Genomic DNA, 22090 nt, shown 5'->3' with positions numbered 1-22090 from the left:
AATTTATGCTGATTTTGTCACTCTTAAAGCTACTCAACTTTCATTCTCTGATCTCTCTCCCACTACATCAAGATCACTTTGAACCTAAACCTAGTGGTCAGGAGGCAATACACCCAGAAAATGCTCCCTTGTTGCAGATAACTTGATCAAGTTTATCAAGTTATGTCCTAAATAGAAATCCCAGTGTGGCTCAGAGGCCTCTGTAGGGAGCAATGAATGGAATTTTTAATTCCCACTTCTACCTTTGTTCGTTTTAAATAGTGGGCTTCCTTTTAAGATTTGCAGGATTGTACTGCTTTAAAGGAAAATAAAAGTCTGAAAAATCACTGATTTAGGACAATGAAAATTTCAACACCAAAATTACAATGGAAGTCTTAACATGAAATAGTTTACTCTTACCTTCCAGTTGATACAGACAGAGCGGTGTGGCCAAAGTTTTGAGAATGGAAAAGGATTAGGAAAAAGGGAAGTAGAAAGATTTCTTCACTTTATAAGGTCCACAATTTGAAGCCAGAATTAATAATAGGAAGCACATCTAGCTAATCTAGATCCAAGTGGATCATTAGTCTAAAGATGCTGAAGAGAACGTGTCTGTTAAGTAGATGCAGAAATGTTAAAACCTGAATCACTTTTTCCTATTATAATTGGGTGACTTCCCATTTCTTATAATCACTAGTTAGGTGATTTATAATTATCAATAACTTTATTCATATGTAATGGGATTATTAACATTGCTATTTCCTAGGTTAAGGTTTAAATAAGCACATATGAGATAACAGGAAAGTTTACTGACCATTTACTGACCATCTATTAAAATTCATGACTGATGACATGTAGAAGACACACTTAGGATTATAAAGAGATGCAGTGGAATAGAACTAGTATCTGTCTTTGTCAGACTCCACCCTGATATAATCAAACAACAGAAAAAACTAGTTCTGATTCTCTGATTCTTTTTGTAGTATCTAGGATTTTCTCTAAAACAATAAGAGAAACAGGACACTGCCAACTAACCTTAGGTAGAACCTACGATGCTGACAGTCATCTAGAGGGAAATTAAGCTGTCCTTTAATTGATGTTAAGCCCTTACTAAGTTGGGACTTAGAAAACATTTCACTGAGAAGTCCAATAGAAGTATGATGTGAACCACATATATAATTTAAAATTACCTTTTAACAAGTAAAAAGTAAAAGTAGAAGACTTTCGGACTCTGTGGGAGAGGGAGAGGGTGGGAATGATTTGGGAGAATGGCACTGAAACATGTATAATATCATGTAATAAACGAATCGCCAGTCTAGGTTTGATGCAGGATACAAGATGCTTGGGGCTGGTGCACTGGGATGACCCAGAGAGATGGTATGGGGTGGGGGAGGTGGGAGGGGGGGTTTAGGATTGGGAACTCATGTACACCCATGGCGGATACATGTTGATGTATGGCAAAACCAATACAGTATTGTAAAGTAAAAAGTAGGTGAAATTAATTTTAGTAATATATTTCATTTAACTCAATGTATCAAAAAATATCATTTTTATACACATTCAGCATGAAAATTGTTGATATATTTCACATATTTTTGTAGTAGGTTTTCAAAATCTGGTATGTGTTTACAGACTATCTCAATTTGGATTAGGCGCATTTCAAAAGCTCAACATGTAGCCAGTAGTCACCATACTGGACTATGCAGGTCCACTGCACTTAATTTTGAGACATTTTGTTGAGAACCAAAATCAACTTTGATTGAACCCTGGCAATTTGCAGTCTCACATCTGTAATCTAAACCAAAAACTTGGATTAGGTGTCCAGGAGGATTTAGTATATCTCTGTATACTAAAATGGTAAACAGGGCTATAATAAAATGGTAAACAGGCAACAGGATGGCAATGCCACCCAACAATTGAAGGCAAATTTTGGAGCCTAGACAAGATAGACTTCAATCTTCAAATTCACACTGAAAAGAGTTCTCAAGTCCATATAACTTTCACAAATCAGATTAGATACATAAAAGCCTTTGTGCCATTTGAAAGATTAATCTATATAAATAAATCCTATTTATAAACACTGCTAAATTTTGCTGTATTTTATAAATATGTAGGCTTAGTCCACTATTCTTGATATAAAGAAAAGTTAACACAACTTGGACATTTTTCTGTTCATATTCTGACTCTGTATCTGTCTAGACTTTAAGAAAATGACTTCAATGACTCACCTGGAGTGCTTTTCTACACGCCAGGTAAGGTTCAGATATATGCCACACCAGCTGGTTTCTAAGCAAGTCTTTTTGATGGGTAGGGATCAAGCAGATGGTTGTTTTATGTCTGTATTCTCTGCCATTAGATTGGTATACAAAAGCAATATTCTTAGTTCTTTTGCCAGAAGTTGTCCACAATTTAACTTCTGCATATATTTTCAAATATAAATAGGTGTCTTTGTCGGCAGTCTTAGTGCTCAAATCCTTCTCTTAATTTCTCTATAGAGTGAACTTTCTTAAAGGTAAATATAAACATAGAGGCAATACAGGAAGGGATCCTATCGGTCAAAAATGGCCCACCTAAGATTTTTAGCAAAGAAAATATCTTCCTAATATTCATTATAGGGGACTGGAATGCAAAAGTAGGAAATCAAGAAACAGCTGGAGTAACAGGCAAATTTGGCCTTGGAATGCGGAATGAAGCAGGGCAAAGGCTAATAGAGATTTGCCAAGAAAATGCACTGGTCATAGCAAACACCCTCTTCCAACAACACAAGAGAAGACTCTACACATGCACATCACCAGATGGTCAACACCAAAATCAGATTGATTATATTCGTTGCAGCCAAAGATGGAGAAGCTCTATACAGTCAACAAAAACAAGACCGGGAGCTGACTGTGGCTCAGATCATGAACTCCTTAGTACCAAATTCAGACTTAAATTGAAGGAAGTAGGGAAAACCGCTAGACCATTCAGGTATGACCTAAATCAAATCCCTTATGATTATACAGTGGAAGTGAGAAATAGATTTAAGGGCCTAGATCTGATAGATAGAGTGCCTGATGAACTATGCAATGAGGTTCGTGACATTGTACAGGAGACAGGGATCAAGACCATCCCCATGGAAAAGAAATGAAAAAAAGCAAAATGGCTGTCTGGGGAGGCCTTACAAATAGCTGTGAAAAGAAGAGAGGTGAAAAGCAAAGGAGAAAAGGAAAGATATAAGCATCTGAATGCAGAGTTCCAAAGAAGAGCAAGAAGAGATAAGAAAGCCTTCTTCAGCAATCAATGCAAAGAAATAAAGGAAAACAACAGAATGGGAAAGACTAGAGATCTCTTCCAAAAAATTAGAGATACCAAGGGAACATTTCATGCAAAGAGGGGCTCAATAAAGGACAGAAATAATCTGGACCTAACAGAAGCAGAAGATATTAAGAAGAGGTGGCAAGAATACACGGAAGAACTGTACAAAAAAGATCTTCACGACCCAGATAATCATGATGATGTGATCACTAATCTAGAGCCAGACATCTTGGAAAGTGAATTCAAGTGGGCCTTAAAAAGCATCACTATGAACAAAGCTAGTGGAGGTGATGGAATTCCAGTTGAGCTGTTTCAAATCCTGAAAGATGATACTGTGAAAGTGCTGCACTCAAATGCCAGCAAATTTGGAAAACTCAGCAGTGGCCACAGGACTGGAAAAGGTCAGTTTTCATTCCAATTTCAAAGAAAGGCAATGCCAAAGAATGCTCAAACTACTGCACAATTGCACTCATCTCACACGCTAGTAAAGTAATGCTCAAAATTCTCCAAGCCAGGCTTCAGCAATACGTGAACTGTGAACTCCCTGATGTTCAAGCTGGTTTTAGAAAAGGCAGAGGAACCAGAGATCAAATTGCCAACATCTGCTGGATCATGGAAAAAGCAAGAGAGTTCCAGAGAAACATCTATTTCTGTTTTATTGACTATGCCAAAGCCTTTGACTGTGTGGATCACAATAAACTGTGGAAAATTCTGAAAGAGATGGGAATACCAGACCACCTAACCTGCCTCTTGAGAAATCTGTATGCAGGTCAGGAAGCAACAGTTAGAACTGGACATGGAACAACAGACTGGTTCCAAATAGGAAAAGGAGTACGTCAAGGCTGTATATTGTCACCCTGCTTATTTAACTTCTATGCAGAGTACATCATGAGAAACGCTGGACTGGAAGAAACACAAGCTGGAATCAAGATTGCTGGGAGAAATATCAATAACCTCAGATATGCAGATGACACCACCCTTATGGCAGAAAGTGAAGAGGAGCTAAAAAGCCTCTTGATGAAAGTGAAAGAGGAGAGCGAAAAAGTTGGCTTAAAGCTCAACATTCAGAAAACGAAGATTATGGCATATGGTCCCATCACTTCATGGGAAATAGATGGGGAAACAGTGTCAGACTTTATTTTTGGGGGCTCCAAAATCACTGCAGATGGTGATTGCAGCCATGAAATTAAAAGACGCTTACTCCTTGGAAGAAAAGTTATGACCAACCTAGATAGTATATTCAAAAGCAGAGACATTACTTTGCCGACTAAGGTCCATCTAGTCAAGGCTATGGTTTTTCCTGTGGTCAGGTATGGATGTGAGAGTTGGACTGTGAAGAAGGCTGAGCACCAAAGAATTGATGCTTTTGAACTGTGGTGTTGGAGAAGACTCTTGAGAGTCCCTTGGACTGCAAAGAGATCCAACCAGTCCATTCTGAAGGAGATCAACCCTGGGATTTCTTTGGAAGGAATGATGCTTTGGCCACCTCATGCGAAGAGTTGACTCATTGGAAAAGACTCTGATGCTGGGAGGGATTGGGGGCAGGAGGAGAAGGGGACGACAGAGGATGAAATGGCTGGATGGCATCACGGACTCGATGGACGCGACTCTTGAGTGAACTCCGGGAGATGGTGATGGACAGGGAGGCCTGGTGTGCTGCGATTCATGGGGTCGCAAAGAGTTGGACATGACTGAGCAACTGAACTGAACTGAACTGAACTGAATATTCTACACAAACATGCAGCAATAAGGCCTACCCACCAGTTAGGAGATTCACTCTGAAACCAAAAGGCTGGATTTACTGACGAAGAGAGAGGAATTGCAATAATAGGGGAGTAGTGGTAAGGAGGAGTTTCAACAGTTTGTTCATATCAGATAGAGAAGGCTGCTGCGCCTAGCTTCTATTCCATGAAACAGAAGAATTTGTGCTGCACACGGCATAGAGGAAGTAATGAGGCTCTGGGTTTTTTTTCTTGTTCATCACTCTTATTTCATATATTTGGTAGAAGCTAAAGGAGAATATGGAGATATAATTTTAATGAAGTCCAGTGACTTGTTATGAAAGCGTACTGAAGAAATAAAAAACTTTTAGGAATCTAAGAGCACTAACATCCAACTTACACTCCCTTCCCTGATGGTTCACAACATGGTAGTGTTAATGGCAGCAAACGTCATCTGAACCTAAAACCACAGGCAAATAAAAACACTGGACTCATTTAAGGAAAAACTAAACTATCGGATACATGTGGATAAAGAATAATTCTGTACTCCACTGCTGAACTACTGCAGGTTTAACAGAATCAGAATTTGAAGAATGGTAAAGCTACATGGAGGAAATAAAAATCACAGTATCATTTAGAATTTCATTTTAGCAATATGATAAATATTGCTTATGCTTTATTTCTGTGTCTATATGTGGAGTATACACTTCACTCATTGGAAAAGACTCTGATGCTGGGAAAGATTGAAGGCAGGAGAAGGGGACGACAGAGGATGAGACAGTTGGATGGAACCGACATGAGTTTGAGTAAACTCCAGCAGTTGGTGATGGACAGGGAGGCCTGGCGTGCTGCAGTCCATGGGGTCGCAAAGAGTTGGCCATGACTGAGCAACTGAACTGAACTGATACACTTCATGGTACACTTATCAAAGTATCTGCCCTACTATGGAAAGAGGCCTATTTGCTCAATGACCAATTTGCAAAATTATTGAGAAGTTTTTGGGTTTCTTTTAGCTTTTTGAAGAATTAACTGCACCTTTTTGTCAGTAATTGCTAGTTAGTCCAGCTTCACTAAATATTAATTTTATTCTATTTTATATTTCAGAAATCAAGTACTTTGGCACAAAAGTTTAGGGCTTTTGCTAAATTTATTAGTTTACTCTATTTTTGAATATTTGTCAATTTTGGGTGAATTGCTTATTTAAGAAACTTACCCAGAACTTCTATCAGTGTGGCACATTTTTAAGAGGATATTAATAAGCTGAAAGAAGTATGCTTCCTGCAAAGCAACACAGGATCCCTCTAATTTTGGGAACTATGCTGTATATTACAGTTATAGGGCTTATCCTTGGGCAATTTTGGGTTCACCCAGATCTAAGAGCCCAAGTCTCCTTTATGAAACAAATAGAAATCATTGAAAACAATTGATGATATAAATATGAAGAATTAAAATATACCTATAGGTTCATAAGAACAAGATGAACTGATAAATTGCTATGGGTTAAACACTGAATTAACACATAATTCCACACAATTCTGTGGTGTTGGAGAAGACTCTTGAGAGTCCCTTGGACTGCAAGGAGATTCAACTAGTCAATCCTAAAGGAAATTAATCCTGAATATTCATTGGAAGGACTGATGCTGAAGCTGAAGCTCCAATACTTTGGCCATCTGATGTGAAGAACTGACTCAGAGAAAAGATGCTGATGCTGGGAAAGATTGAAGGCGGGAGGAGAAGGGGACGACAGAGGATGAGATGGTTGGATGGCATCACTGAGACTTGATGGACTGAGTTTGAGCAGGGTCCGGGAGTTGGTGATGGACAGGGAGGCCTGGCATCTGCAGTCCATGGGGTCACAAAGAGTCAGACATGACTGAACGACTTAACTGAACTGAAACATTGAATAAAAAAACTGAAACAACTAAGTTTTCATTACATTAGTTACTATATTCTGGATTAAAATGTAGAATCTAGCTTTTTAATGTAATAATAATTGTAATTTACTGAGCACCTATTACATGCCAGGCCCTCAGTACTGATCATCTTTAATTCTAATAACAAGCCTGCAAGATAAGAGTTCCCCCCTTTTTAGAATCCTGAAAACTGAGATTGGACAGTTTAAACAAGTTCCGCAGAATCACAAACATAGTGTGTAGAGAACTAACTTTTTTAACAGCCCATTTTGGTAATTTTAATCAAGTGCCTTTCTTTCCTTTTAATTTACATCTAAAGAGTCATTTGTATCAGTTCTATTACTAGCATTTAAGTGAAATTAAAATATATTCATCTTATGTATGGAATATACCTGCTTGAGAAATCAGAAAGGAAATAAAATAATACTCTATTCTTAACTTACCCTCACATTTACCTTTTATAATTTACTATGCGTATAAATTTATTATATAACAGTACCATGAGTAGGATGTTAGGTTAAAAAGTAAAAGCATGTTTGTTATATTTTATACAACAGGAAATGGGTAAAATCTCTCTGCATTTTTGTTAAAATTAAGATTTTGCATCTGAAGTAGATATGCATTTCTAAATGACTTTTTTACTTTATGTAGATCTCATAAGTGGCAGAATGTAAATGTTTACTGTAAATTTCCGTAAGTTCTGGCACTTTCAAAGTTATGGGCGTGGTACAACATTTCACTGTGACTTACAGTATAATCCTGCTAGAATAAAAATTTGCTGTCAAGTTGTTCTCTCCTGAAATGCCTGAAGCATCTCAGTTTACGTGACAGAATAAAATAAATGATGGAGGTGAGAACTGAATCTGCATTGTTCCATCTTTATAGTAAAAGGAACAGAATGGGGCCCAAATAAGGTGGGGGTACAAGTGTGTTTTCAATAATTATGTTGAAGGCCATGGCACCCCACTCTAATAATCTTGCCTGGGTGGGCTGCAGTCCATGGGGTCACTAAGAGTCGGACACGACTGAGCGACTTCATTTTCACTTTTCCCTTTCATGCACTGGAGAAGGCAATGGCAACCCACTCCAGTGTTCTTGCCTGGAGAATCCCAGGGACAGGGGAGCCTGGTGGGCTGCCACCTATGAGGTCGCATGGAGTCGGACACGACTGAAGCGACTTAGCAGCAGCAGCACAAGTGTGTTTTCAATAATTATATATAATAGATTGTTTGAAATGCCTCCATTATGCCATTTATTTTTGCATCTCATCATCTGGGATACAGAAAGTTTAGAGTTTTATGCAGATTTTCAGTTATCAAAGTACTTTTTAATTGCCGCTGGGAACTAGATTTCAATCATGTGAGTTGATTCAGCTGTGACATCATTTATCTAAAAGACATCCACTTAAAAGAATTCACGTCTATGGGTTTTGATGCTGTTCCTCCCTTCTAGGTTGCTCTTCTGACAACCCCAGAATGCCTTTACCTCCAATGCCAAATTCTCCACTTCTGTCTTTCCTGTCTCCTCCTTCAGAGAACTCTGCTTCAAAAATTGAACTCTCATATTATTGCTGTTGTGAAGACTTTCTCCCAAGCCCCTCAGCTGATATAGTTTCATTTTATGTAAAACTAAAATGTCCTTTCCCAACTCCTCCTCTTCCTTCCCTTCCTCTGCCAACTTTCTAGAATAACAGCTTAGCTCTGTTTCTTCATTTCTTGACATATTGTAACTGGGTTTCTTTTTTTTTTTTAACTATTGTTTATTAATTTTTTTTTCAACTCTACCAGTTAGTCTTTCTTTTCTTTTTTTCTTTTGGCTGTGTTAGGTCTTCCTTGCTGCACAAGGGCTTTCTCTGGTTGCCGTGAGTTGTGGCTACTCTCTTGTTACCATGCACAGCCTTCTCATTGTGGTAGCTTCTCTTGTTGCAGCCCAAGGGCTCTAGGGCGTGGATTTCAGTAGTTGCAGCTCACAGACTTTGCGTAACTGGGTTTCTATCTTTAATACCATATGGCTCTTGAAGACAGTGACTTCCTGGCTGTCATGTCCTTGATCTTTTTTCAGATCTACCCACAGGATATTCTCTCCTTAAAGCCTCTTCCTTGATGGCATTTGTGTGTCTCTTGGTTTTACTAGCACTACTAAGACTGGTATTTTCTAAACTACTCTTTCCCTGGATCATCAGTTTTTTCCACCTCCCAACCTATTGCTATCCACACTTTTCATGATGAATGGTTCTCAACACTGACTATGCATCAGAAATACCTGGGCACTTTAAACATACTGTAGAGTTATTTGAGCTCTATCATACACTCTGAGTCAAAGTTGAGCCCTGGAATATGTATTTTGTTAAAAACCCCTCTGCTGCTTTGGCTGCATATGGCTATGGCGGCAGGTGTTTCTCTAGGCTGTCTTCTTTCATTACTCGCTTGTTTGGCAATTCCATGGTGTTTCGGCTTTACACAGTATCACTCTGTTAAGGTACTTGTTCAATAGTTCTGGATTGTTTGTAAGAAAAAAACTCATTTCATGGCCAAGAGTGGGAAAGATTAAACAACAGGGAGATTATTTTGCTGAAGGACTTCTCAAAGTTGTATGTACACTTCATACCTTTATGATACTTAAGGCCCTTTTTACTCCATTAGAAAGTGTTGTTTGCATCCAACTTGATTGCCTGCCTCCTATAATCCACTATAAATATCATGGCCAGATTATCAGTTTAAGGCACAGCTCTACTCTTGACATTTCCCTCCTCAAAAATTGTCAGTTACCTGTGGCTCAGAGCAAAGTTTAAATTCTCTAGCTTGGTATTTGAGGTTTTGGAAAATCTGACTTGAACATTTTTAACTTGCTTTTTACCTTTCATTAGATGATGAAAAATGTATAGACCCTGAAGTCAGACATATTTGGATGTGAATTACGTTTTACCCTGGGCAAGTTTGCTTATAAATGAAAGATCACCTTTCCCTTTCCATCATGAGGAAGCAGTATTATTTTGAGGATTACAAGTTAGTCCTTCTCATACCCTATGCAGAAATTCTTGCTAACACCTAGAAAACAGTGGTTCTCAAATTTTAGTAGGCACCATTATCAATGGGGCTATTTGTTAGAAAAGGAGATGGCTGGGCTATACCTTGATCTAGACTTGGTAGGTCTATGCATGTACTTGGCAGTTTCTAGAACTACACTGTCTAATATGCAGACACAGGCTACAAATTAAGCACCTGTAGTATGGTCAAGTCTGAACTGAGATGTGCTATAAGTGTAAGATACCCAATTTTAATACTTTATATGAAAGAAAGAATGTCAAAATATCTCTAACAAGTTTTTTATTGGACATACATTGAAATAATAATATTTTGTCTCTATTAGCCTAGCTAAAATGTTTTTTATATTAATTTTACTTGTTTAATTTTTGATTGTGCCATTGAACAGCACTGCTCTAGAATGCACACAAATTATCGCCAATGATTCTTTGGTAGTTATTCTCAGATCACTTTGAGGAACAATACATGAAATGTTAAGCTTTCTGAAAGAAGAACCAATACCTTTATATATCTTTATATCCCCATAGTATTCTGAACATTGTGGGCAGTTAACTATATACAAATTGAATTTAGACTCACTTTACATTTTAAGCCAACAAAATCCTAAAAAATTATTTTTGAATTACATTTCTTAAGTGGAACAATAATAACAACAACAACAAAAAACCCAAACACCTGAAATTATGGCTTTGTTCCCAAATTAAAAAAAAAAAAATCTTCTCAAAGAACTGGGATTTTATCCTATGGTTATTTGACTTTGTAGAGAAATAGGCCATTTATCCCTCTAGGTTCCAAAATTGTTCAATATGATCATACTCAAGTTCTTCAATTAAAACGAATATTTAACTTTATACTGGGATATGTGCTAATTTTTATACCATAGTAAAGTTAGCCAGATGAGTGGGGGGAAACATATCTGGGGAAAAGGAGGTCTTTTATTTAGGGACAAATGAGGTGAGAATGGCTGACCACTCTGGAAGTAAGAGCAAGAACTAAGAAAGACACAATTAGAAATACTGAAACTAATGCTGGGATGAAGAACAAATTTGACATTAAGAGAAAGGGTCACAAAATTAGAAATATGTTTTGAAGATTGTTCAGTAATAATGAGTGAAGAGTTTCCACTTACCTCATTGCCACATTGCTGCCATCGATAACTATTGGTCTCAGATTCTCCCCATCATCTGCGATAATCTCTTGCATTGGAGATTCAGACCTCTGAGATTCCAGGGAAGATGTTTCCCGCATTATAATATTAAGTGTACTCACTGTTTGTTCAGCCTCACTTTTATTTCCAAGTTTGACAAGTTCTCCCAGAATATCATTAATTAAAGCATCAGTACCAAGTTTGTTTAGCACAAGTTGAACCTGTTCTTCAGAATAACCTAACTTCAGTGCAAACTCCAGTTTTGTTTGGTATTCTCGCACCACATCAGGGGGTTTTTTCATTTCCTTGGATGGCTGGGACTCTTCAGGTTTAAAGTCTTGCAAAATTTCACTGCATTTGAGTATGTGAGGCTCTAAACAGGGAGACCTACATAGCTGTCTGTGAGTCTTGGTTAATAAGCATGGCTCTACTGAAATGCTACTCAATTGTTCTGACTCATTATCAGAATTTGTGCTTTCTTCAGAGTCACCAGAGCTCGCATTCTCTTCAGACACCTCTTTTTCTTCCTTGCCAGAATTAACTTTATCCATTGTTGGTTTTTCTACCATTGACCAAGGTACAGATGTACTTAAATGTGGGTCAGTGCTCTCCACATAAAGGTGGCCTGGGTCATGCCCCAGATGATCCTTCAAGCCCATGAAGCTGTTATGTGTACTTGACTCCACTTTGCTGGTTTTTCTGTATTCTTGAATGCAAAGCACCCCGTATTCCTAGAGAAAAATGTAGAATATTTAGAATTTCATATTTACTGGTTCATTTCTGGTTCGATAAAGAAGTTGGGAGTTATCAAACTACTGAATATCAACTTTGTTTTGTCTACGTCCTCTCATTACTCATAACACCCTTCCAAGACAGTATCATGTCTTTTTCAGACAATGAAGTTAGGAGTTAGAAAGGTTAAGTATTCCCTCCAAGGCAGCAAAGTAAATAAGTGGAGGAACTGGATTTTTTTTACCCAGTTTTGTCTGGTTTCCAAACCCATGGTTTCCCCATAGTATCATGCTGCTTCTCAATCTACGTGGAAGATTTTCCAAGATAGAAAGGCTTGTTTCTATAGTGACACACAGAATATTATTTTTTTTTAAAGCATGTTTTAGATGTGCTATGACAGGTTATATGCATTTTCTCTAAAATAATTCATAAAAATTTGCAAAAATTCTTTTAAAGAGAAAGTCATGTGAAAAGGAAAACATTAACTTACTATAATTTAAAAGCTGTTAATCTGGATTAATCTAAAGACTTTCAAAAATAATTTAGGTACTGTAATAAAAGAGCATAGATTCTACAAGAGCCAACAAGGAATGAAATAATTACAAAGTGAATTATAGTCCACTTAAGAAGTGAATATTTTTGCCCTAATAATCTTTATTTTGTGAATCCTGAACACAGTAACAGAATACAACTCTCAACACTGTGCTACCCTTATTAAGTGCCAAAGACTAGTCTCTTTCATTCCAGGGGGAAAAGCTCTCATTCTAGCACAATTATAGAAAGTATAGGAATATATTTCATTAGCAGCAGATAATTAAATACATTGAATAAGTGAATAAAATTTATTCAAAATAAAATTGAATAAATGTTATCTTAATTTCTTGAATTTGATGGCAGAAAATACTTCTGTATCACATTAGATAATTACCTAACTGCTATCTGCATTTGGTTAAAGTCATCTTTTCTTCTGCTTTCCTCATGCAGGAATGCTTTTACGTTTAAAATGCTTCTGTCATTTTTCTAGTTTCTTTAGAGTCTATTGAGATTAATCATTATTTCTCTACCAGGAACAGGTTAGCAAAATAAAATTATTTTCTCTTGTGCTTCATTGTAGGGACTATATGCACATCAGTAGTTTACTTATTAAGGCAATTTCAGTGTTCTATCCATGATTAACATTAGTAAGCCAGTGGCAGCTGAATTGGAAACTGTCATAAAACACCTATTTATATAACCTAAAAAAGAAAATTGGAAAAACATTTTATTCTACAGTTCCTCAACATCTTATTTACAGTAGAAAGAAGCTATTATATAAATGCTAAGAGAAAATGCTAAGTGGTTTTCTAAGAAGCTGCACATTTGAATTGCATTTGATGAACTTATTACAGAGTGAAGTATTTCCACATAATGAAATAAATTATATTAACTATGGTAAATACTAGAGAAGAGACCATGGAATCTTTAGCTTGATAACAGTACACTTAAAATCCCTCCAGTGTAGAACTCCTACACATTTCCACAGGAGTTTCTTCAGGTTTTATCCCTTGAGAAGACAGATAACTTTAACATCATTGTTCTAATATGGCATTCATTAGTTTTTAAAGAAACATCACCCTCTCTTTGCTTCTGATTGCACAAATGATAAAAAAAGAAATTTTCCTTGGGAGACCTCTATATACATCTGCTCTATTATGAAGCTGTATCCATTTCAATTTTTTTCTATTAATATGGATGTGCATGAGCCCAATTATTAGAATTAAAGGAAGGGATTTTGAAAGCAAATCTTTATACTCAGTGATTTATTAACTACTGTAATATACTGACACCATAATGCAAGCAACAAATCACAACAGCATTCTAATAAAGGGATACAGTTAAAAAGAAAAATCTGTATTGTGGCCTTGGTAGAGCTTCTACCAAAAGTATCTTAAACAAGGAAAACCTATTGGAAGCTGGGCTGCCTGGCAACCAGAGCTGGTTGCTAAGCGGCACTCTTTTAACGTGCCATCATGAATGCTAGCACAGTGGAAGAATAATTTGGTATGAACAAAAGCCTATAAAAGAGACTGGGACTTAAGTGCGTCTGGTTTACCCTCTGAGAACAATGCAGCTGCCAAACCAATCTGGAAGCTCCGACATCATTGTTCTGTAAACCTCACAATCTGCTCTGACTGCAGGAAGTGTATTTAATGGGCAACATTTTTGATCTCCCCTAAAAAGTTTGGTTTTTGCATAAGTGCTGTTGTGAGATAATTCTTCAAGATAATGATTCACCGACCAAATCCCTGAATTGAACTAGGAAATATTATTTTAATATTGAGCTGTAATGTTTTTCATTTGGACTGTTTTAAACAAAATGAACACTTTATGAAAAATACAGCCAGTGGGGAACATTAGAATGAAATATTATGTTTAAAGAATTTTCACATTTGTCAAAGAAGTAAAACCAGATATAAAGTTTTTAAACTGAAAATTAAACAGCCTAAAAACATATTCAAATCTTTTCTGTTATCACTTTCAGTCTCATATTAAAAGTGTTGGTAACAATATGTAAATCTGCTCTGTGTAATTTTATTATAGGACTACAATGATTAGATAGGGATAAAATTGTATTATCAGTTGTTTTCTTTTTATAATATTAAGCTGGATAAAACTCATTTGTACTGAGTGAATACCACACCTTTAGGCTGTGACAATTCATATAATTTATATGTACTATGAAACTAAAATGTTTCCAAGTAAGCTAACATGATTTTTAATATTAGGTATAAGTGTAAGCTTGATTTACACTACTTCAAAAAATTTATACCTAATTTTGTTAGGCAAAATAACTTTTCTTTTAAAATATTCTGGTTGGACTCTTTTTTCACACTGACAGGCCTTTCTTCATCGTCCAGATTTCACTGGTTACCTTAAAGAAAGTTATTCAATGTCATCTTGTACTAAGCAAGCAGTTAAATAATTTTTAGTTCCTATAAATCAACAGACTAAATATGAAATAGTACATATAATGACAAGTTTAATTATCAGACCTGTAAGATGCATATATTTTCTCCATTACATAATATAAATTTGAAATAACTTATTTTTACTGACCCAAATGGTAAAGATTTGGTTTTTAAAACTTGAATCTCTAAAATGCTTTCTTATTCACTTGTAATTAGTAAAAGATTGCCATGAATGAATATGGCACTAAGAAAAATTGGCAATATTTTGAAATCCAGTCAAGAAAAAATTAAATGCTATTCTTAAAATTTTAAAGCCAACAAAAATAGTTTCATAGACTGCAGTATTACTTAATGTAATGTGCAAAACTTTACAAGGAATTTTTATTATAAGACATCGTAGAACAAAGAATGGTATATGATCTAAATTTTTCTTCAGTGCCTTGAAAATGATCAATATAATTTTGAAAATATTTAGCAAAGACTCCAAAAACATCACAAAATTTACTATTACATGCAAGAAAGAAAACATTTTTCTCCTTAATTTTTAAACCATGAACTTTTAAGTTTTGCCATTTGAAATGCAAATGCATATAAATCATCTTTAATCATCTATTAACAAGAGTAAGTTTCCTCATTTCATGAAGAAGCAGCCTAGACAGTCTCATACACAAAGTAGGTCAGTGTTTATGTTCCTACAGTTATCAAAAAACTCCAAGAATACAGTTCACTCTTAGGCTCTATATCAGAGACCCGTTATAAGCGCCCTTTATATACTATATTCATGAACACAAAATGTACTAGGGAAACATTTAATGGTCTAAAAACAGATTTCTGCACTTACAGAGCTTTAGATTTCCTTCAAATATTGTATTGGAAATGAACAATTTTTCTTGCTGAAGGCCTAGTAAGTTAAAAAATAAAATAATATTATATGTTGAAAAAGAACTAAAATGTCATGCTAATTTTGTTGATGATAAAGTATAAACAATTGTTTTAATTGCCAAAAAGAAGTTTTATACTAGCTGAAAGCAGATTTATGATACAATGGCTATTTACTAAAAATCTGCTGCATACACAAAGATTCCCCCATTTAGTGAGCTTTTCTTTAAAGTTCTCATTAGATAACTGCGATATTCCTTTATCTCAAATCCAGTAAAAAAATTTTTTTATATTCTAAAGAGCATCATATTAATCAGGAATATTAGACCATAAACTTGTTAAATCAAATTGTTTGTTTGTAACATCGAGTTACAATGCCATAAAGTGGGTCCTGATTGTTATCCAAATGGTAATAGTAGGAGAACAATGAAAATAAAATAATGAATATGTAATAAATACCTACTGCTGTAGTCTCTGTGTATTTAATCACCATTGTATTTCAGTGAGTGCTGTTGTCTGCATCCCTCTAGCTAACAAAAGAAGGATGTCCCTTTGAGCAGATTGGTTAATGCTCTGGGGCAACAGATGTCTACTGGAACTGCAGGAGACCAGCAACTGGTGGCCTGCCCATCTTCTGAAAACTTTCAATAGACTTACGCATATGCTCACACAATAGGGCATGTGGTAGAAATGAAAACCTCTTTTTAACCCTTTATGCTCTTTCTTTTCCTCCCAACTGATAGATGAAAGTCTTTGTCTCCTCCCTTCCCCATTACAGATCTCTTGAAAGCAACAGTTCTCTAAGTGACATCTTCAATCTCATACCTAAAACTAATGCAAGCCCAAAAAAAAAAAAAAAAAAGTGGGAAGAAACTCATGAAACTATACATGAGTACTGAAACTGCTGACAAAGCAAATGAATGCTTAATCATCATAATTACAACAAGATGAAACATCAAATAGCAATCCATCTCCCCAAGCTAGATTTTTAAGACAATTGAAAAATCTATCAAATCTTACTATCATTTTGCAGCATCTAGGTCTGACAGTGACACCTTAAGGAAACTAGGAATGCGACAAGAAGATAAAATCTAAATTCACTGTTTATCAAAATATCATAACATTTTAACTTATCTTTAAGTACAAATGGTTACTTACATGCCTACTGTCTTGCAAATGTTTATGAAACTATAAGTAATCTTTTATATAACTGCAGAACATAAAAATGTAAAAAGTCTGCTTCACAGACACGTTTTACAGAAAGAATTACATTTTCTGGTATTTTGGCACTATGTAACAATTTGTAGCCTCTCAAATGTGTGCATTCTATCCTTAACAGAGTTCAAAATAATATTCTGAATATTTAGCAAAGTTTAACTTCTAAGGCATTAAGTAACACATATACTCACGTTCACAGGAAAATACAAAGACATTGGTTTCTGTAGCAGCTTCAGGAGTAACTCCTTAACACAATTTTAGCTGCAGACTTCCAGGCAGGCAAGAAGAACAATGAATGAGTGAACAGATGGAATGGCAATGTCTTTGCTTAACCTATTACTGAGTGGAGTAACAGCCAATCACAGGCCAGAAAGCTCACAATTAGTCGGCCAGGCAGATGCAAGCCAACCTCAGCACCCTGCGTCAGGTTCGCAGGTTTCTAAGATAAGCAAGTTGATGTCATTCTTGGGTCTGCCCGGGGCAGCCTGTGTATTAACGAGGGGGTGTGCAGCAACAATAGGCCATACAAAGCTGACTAGTAGGCAGCTGCTCTTTGAGAGCAGAGTCATTAGGGAGCAGGCTGCCAACAAGAAACACCTGGCTTGGGCAGACTTCAGCTTTTCCTCCTTGTTTTTAAACAAAACAAAGAAACCAATTATATTTTAAAGTAGTAAAAGTTGCATGTTTCCTAAAAGTTTAGGCTATCGTCTAGTCTTTTAGTTTTTTGTTTCTGAGAAAAAAAGAAAATGAGGTGTGTCAAAGTAGTAATTAACTACTGCAGTAACCCCTTTTCTTTAATAAATGATTTACAGGGGAAATGAGACAGAGGTTAGAGTAGAACTACTTCCCTAGAAATACTAGGAAATATAAAATATTTGTAAGTGTTGGTTGATTTGTTGCAAGACAATAAAACAGAGATGATGAAAGTTAGATTGCAAAAGAAAAAGGTTTAAGAGCTTATAAACAGAACTGATTTTTTAAAGTTCATTAGAAGTACAGTGCAGTAAGATAAAGCAACTTTGTGCCAAGTGAGTCATCTAAACTGAATTTAGACAAAACTATTTAATTTCAATCTAAAACCACTAAAATGACCCACTTTATGTCAAATAGTGTAAAATTATTTTATTATCGAAACTAATCACGTAATTAAAGAAAGATCTTTTGTTATGTTTTAATATACAACATGATGTTATGTGTTGTATTTGTATTCCATAAAATTTGTAAGATGTACAAATTTCAGTTCAGGAACAAGTAACAAAGAAGTTATTTACAAAGAAGAAACACTGAAATATTTTAAAAGGGCAACAAGTATACAAAAATCATCCCTGTCGTGAGGAAGCTTGTTATCCTGATTTATTTCAAAGATTGCCAGACTATTTATAATGTTATGGACTATCTGCTTTTGAGAGCTGCATAAATTATATCTTGAGTGGTCTCTGATTATGAAAATTCAATCAAAATTTAAACACCATGAGGTGTTGTGAGAATTATTTCCCTACTAAACAATATCTAGAGCTGTTCTACTACTTGCTTATGTGATGTAGAACACACACACACACACACACACACGCATGCACACACACACATCCTCTTTTATTCCAGTGCAAATTAGAAGAGTGAAGGCAAAAAGCTCCTCTTAAAATACAATTTTCTGATATAAGCTCATTTAAGCTGAGGTTAGGCTTTCCCATTACATAATCAAGCACTCTACAGGTATAAAATTTGGCTAAGGCACCCCAAACAATCTCAATTAATCTAAATCAATCTCTCTTCTCACATACAAATATAGACACTACTCACAGGACCATTTGAGAAAACTTAGAAAACAGTTAATATTGGTTGGGACTCTTGGGCGTGTCTTTATTGTGCTCAGCCAAATTTAAGTCAGATAGATGCTTTCTGTTTACAAAATAAGAGGAAAATATACGGTTAAAATTTTTCAGTTACCTCACTGAAAACATTCCGTATGCCTACTAAAAGCCTAAAAGTTATTGGTATTTCCAGAAATAAAACTAACATATGAAGTATGGTGTTTGTAGGTCATTGTTTGTCTACAGATATTTTTCCTCAAAAAGAACTTAATATTCCACGGAAGTATGTCATTCCAAAAATGTTAGAAAATTTTAAAATTTGTGGAAATATTTTTAAACTAAATGTAATGATTAGATTCTAAGTATCAAACTAATTTCTAAAGGAAGAATTATTTTTTTCTACCAAGGATTACAGCAATGTTTTTGCAACAGTTACACCCATGGCCTAATTTCATACAGCCACTAGAGATCAATATAAAGCATTTCTAATATTACCGTTTATTGAAAATTATAAAGTAAAGTTCATAGAGTTCAAATTTTATGCATATGAACATCACAGGAATCAAAAAAGTTAGAATTTTATCTTTTTTTTTGGTGATGTGCTGGTACTTAAAAAAAAAAACTCATGAGTAAAAAGTAAGAAAGATAAATCAAGGCCACTAGTATAGTTAATAAATAGACTTTTGGTAAAACTGAATTTGATTAAATAAGATCAAGATAAAAAATACATATTCATGCAAAGTTGTTAACTAAAACCAAATAAAACGTAAGCTACATGTACTGACTAGAGATAGTGAGGTCAATATTTATGAGTTTACATTGGACCCTTTTCCCTTTTGTATATAAAAAGGACACTCTTTAGTATGAACAGACTCCCTCTTTCCTTTGGACTTTCTTCTCTTTTTCCCCATTGCTACTATAGTTACTACTTTATAGCTTTAATTCAGGAGGAGGAGGAATCTTCTCACTAATTCCTGCCACTGTGAACACAAAGAATGAGAGAAAAGTACCCACAGGCTCAGCAGGAAGCCTGATCCCTAGGACTGGATTAAGCTTTTCTGCAAACAGCAAATAAAGGCAGTGATCTGAAAAAGCTAATCAGATCCTGCTGTGGTATTGAGACTATGTTGGTTGCTAGTACTGGATAACTTGATAAGCACATTAAAACATCTGTAGGTGAAAAGAGGCCCTCCCCCGCCTTTTTGAGTCCAATGGTCCTGGTCCACGCCCAGTTGCAGAGAAAATGCAAACAGCTGTATTAGGCTGTCTGGGTCTGGGCAATAACTGACTGAGCACAGGGCGCAGTGTGTGACTGTGGCTTCAGCAGCGATACTAAAGTCTGTCAGTGTCAAAGGCTTCCCTAACATTGGAGAATCCAACTGTTTGCTGAGGTATGAGTGTGAAACACGTGGGCTGTCATGCTGGTGTTGGCATCCATTCTCTTTGTCAGGGGAGATCCAACCTGGCTTCCTGGAACCTTTCTCTTAGTATGCATTAGTTCTCCTTCAATCTACAATCTCTTCTGATCCTCACAACACCACCATTGAAATAAGATTATTAATTCAAATCTTCCCAATTGTCCCCAGAAGTGTGAAAGATTAAATTTAACAAAAAACTCTTATTAATTTGATTAAACAACAACAACCAGCTAACCAAAAACCTAACTTAAGCACCCGGTGTAAAAGAATGGAGCAAAATCAATCAGGTACTACTCTCTAACCTATGAGAGTTATTATATGTGTAGTAAGTCAGAGGGGCATGAGAGACCCTTACTATATTTCATTTCCTTAGGCTTAGGTTACTTTTGTTTCTTAATTTATCTCCTTCCTGCAATACTCCCTAAGTACATCCCTGCCAAAGTAATTTTCACTGACACCACTCTTAGGTTTAAAAAACAAATCTCAGCAGGAGATCACATCTCTTGTCCTCTGCGTTGTTCTCAAGACTGCCCTTACAGTGGGGGCTGCTCTAAGCTCTGTCATCTGATTTCCCACTTCAATTTAGGTGAAGGCACAGATGCTGAAACAACGGCCCCTTCACTCATGTTCTCTTGCACAGCCTCACCTACCCAGATCATATTTATAGTTCTAATTCCAGCTCAAGGCTTACTTTTCCATAAAATCCTGGACCAGTCCAGTTTTTACTTAATTTCCATAACATGAATAGTCTGTATTGCATAATATAGCATTTACTTATGAACCAGGCTGTAAGCTCCTTGAGGGCAGATCCATTTAATCTTCCATAATCCATAGCAAAAAAAAAAAAAAAAAAAAATCTAAATGGTACCCAGCAGTGTGTTGCTATCTAGAAGACATCTGACTGAAAAATAGGACCAGTAAAGAAATGGGCTCCTGCAAATTTGAATGCAGGCATTCACATGAACAAAATGCTCCCTGCCAGCTTTTATTTCTCCTGGTGAACAGGGTGAGCTTATCAAAGAGCCCGCGGTGACCTGCCATGTTTCTATAGCCCTGCCTCTGCCATGGGGGCTGCTTTCCATATTCAGGGCAGCTGTGCAACTGAGTAATAAGCTCAGGCCTGGCAGGCACGAGAGGCCCCTTCATGGCCTCCTCCTCTGGCTCCAACTTCCTGACTAGAGAGGCATCCCTTGGAGTTACTCCCTGGCCTCCTCCTCCTCACCTGGGGAAGGGGTCTGTGTAAGCCAAGCGCCCCTCCCTCTACACATTTCTCTTGGGGTCCACCCTGGGGCAGACAGCACAGAGTTGCTTTGCTATCCAGTGCTGCCTGAGACTAAGTGATTAAATCTTTCTAATTTGGGGGTTCAGTGTTACTAAGCCCTTTATGCTGTGCTCTTAAGTCATGTTCTGCATTACCTTCATCAACAAGAATTGCTGTTTTTATGTCCATCTGCCTGGCTCCTTTGTCTGTTTCTCAGTTGGTTCAGAACTAAGGCAGGAAAAAACAATATTCAATAATGTTTTGTTATAAAGAGCTACTAAGGAAAAAAAAAAAGGTGATTAAAAAAACTCACATAAATTAACTCTGAACAGACCACTTGAAAAATACTGTGAAGGGATGAAGTTAAAAAAATAAAAAAAACCAATTCTGTAACAAAGAAAGATAATGCTTCCCCAAGTCAAAATTCTTAAGGTTTCACGATAAGAAAACTTCAGTGCCGTATCACTAAGAGAAGATAACTTTTGATTCTCTTTATGGTTCAGAGACCAATAGTAAATCCACAAAGTAGTATTTCTTCTCAATGATCTAAAAACAAAGAAACTTTTCTATAGTCACTTTAAGTGACAATATGACCCATATCCTAAGACTTCAAATATTTCCTAATGACTAGCTTTCCATTCAGTGTTTTTTTTTTTTTTTTTTGGCTGTGCAGCCTGACTTGTGGGATTGAAGTTCCCGGACCATAGATCAAACCTGGGCCCACA

General features: G+C 36.2%; 1 protein-coding gene across 1 annotated transcript in view; it reads right to left on the bottom strand.

Annotated features, from left to right (window-relative positions):
* Positions 1-17090, bottom strand: part of ZC3H12C (zinc finger CCCH-type containing 12C) — a 42345-nt gene extending 25255 nt beyond the window's left edge. Inside the window, exons 1-2 of the mRNA XM_052652986.1 lie at positions 17067-17090; positions 11081-11829 (exon numbers count right to left, since the gene is read on the bottom strand). Coding sequence (XP_052508946.1) covers positions 11081-11829; positions 17067-17090 — 773 coding nt within the window. The remainder of the gene's footprint in view (positions 1-11080; positions 11830-17066) is intronic.
* Between the last annotated feature and the right edge of the window lie 5000 nt (positions 17091-22090).

Source organism: Budorcas taxicolor, chromosome 15, assembly GCF_023091745.1.
Source record: "Budorcas taxicolor isolate Tak-1 chromosome 15, Takin1.1, whole genome shotgun sequence".
In the NCBI taxonomy this organism is placed as follows: Eukaryota; Metazoa; Chordata; class Mammalia; order Artiodactyla; family Bovidae; genus Budorcas; species Budorcas taxicolor.
Note: the sequence above shows the minus strand (reverse complement) of the source record. Positions and strands in the feature narration are given on the sequence as shown.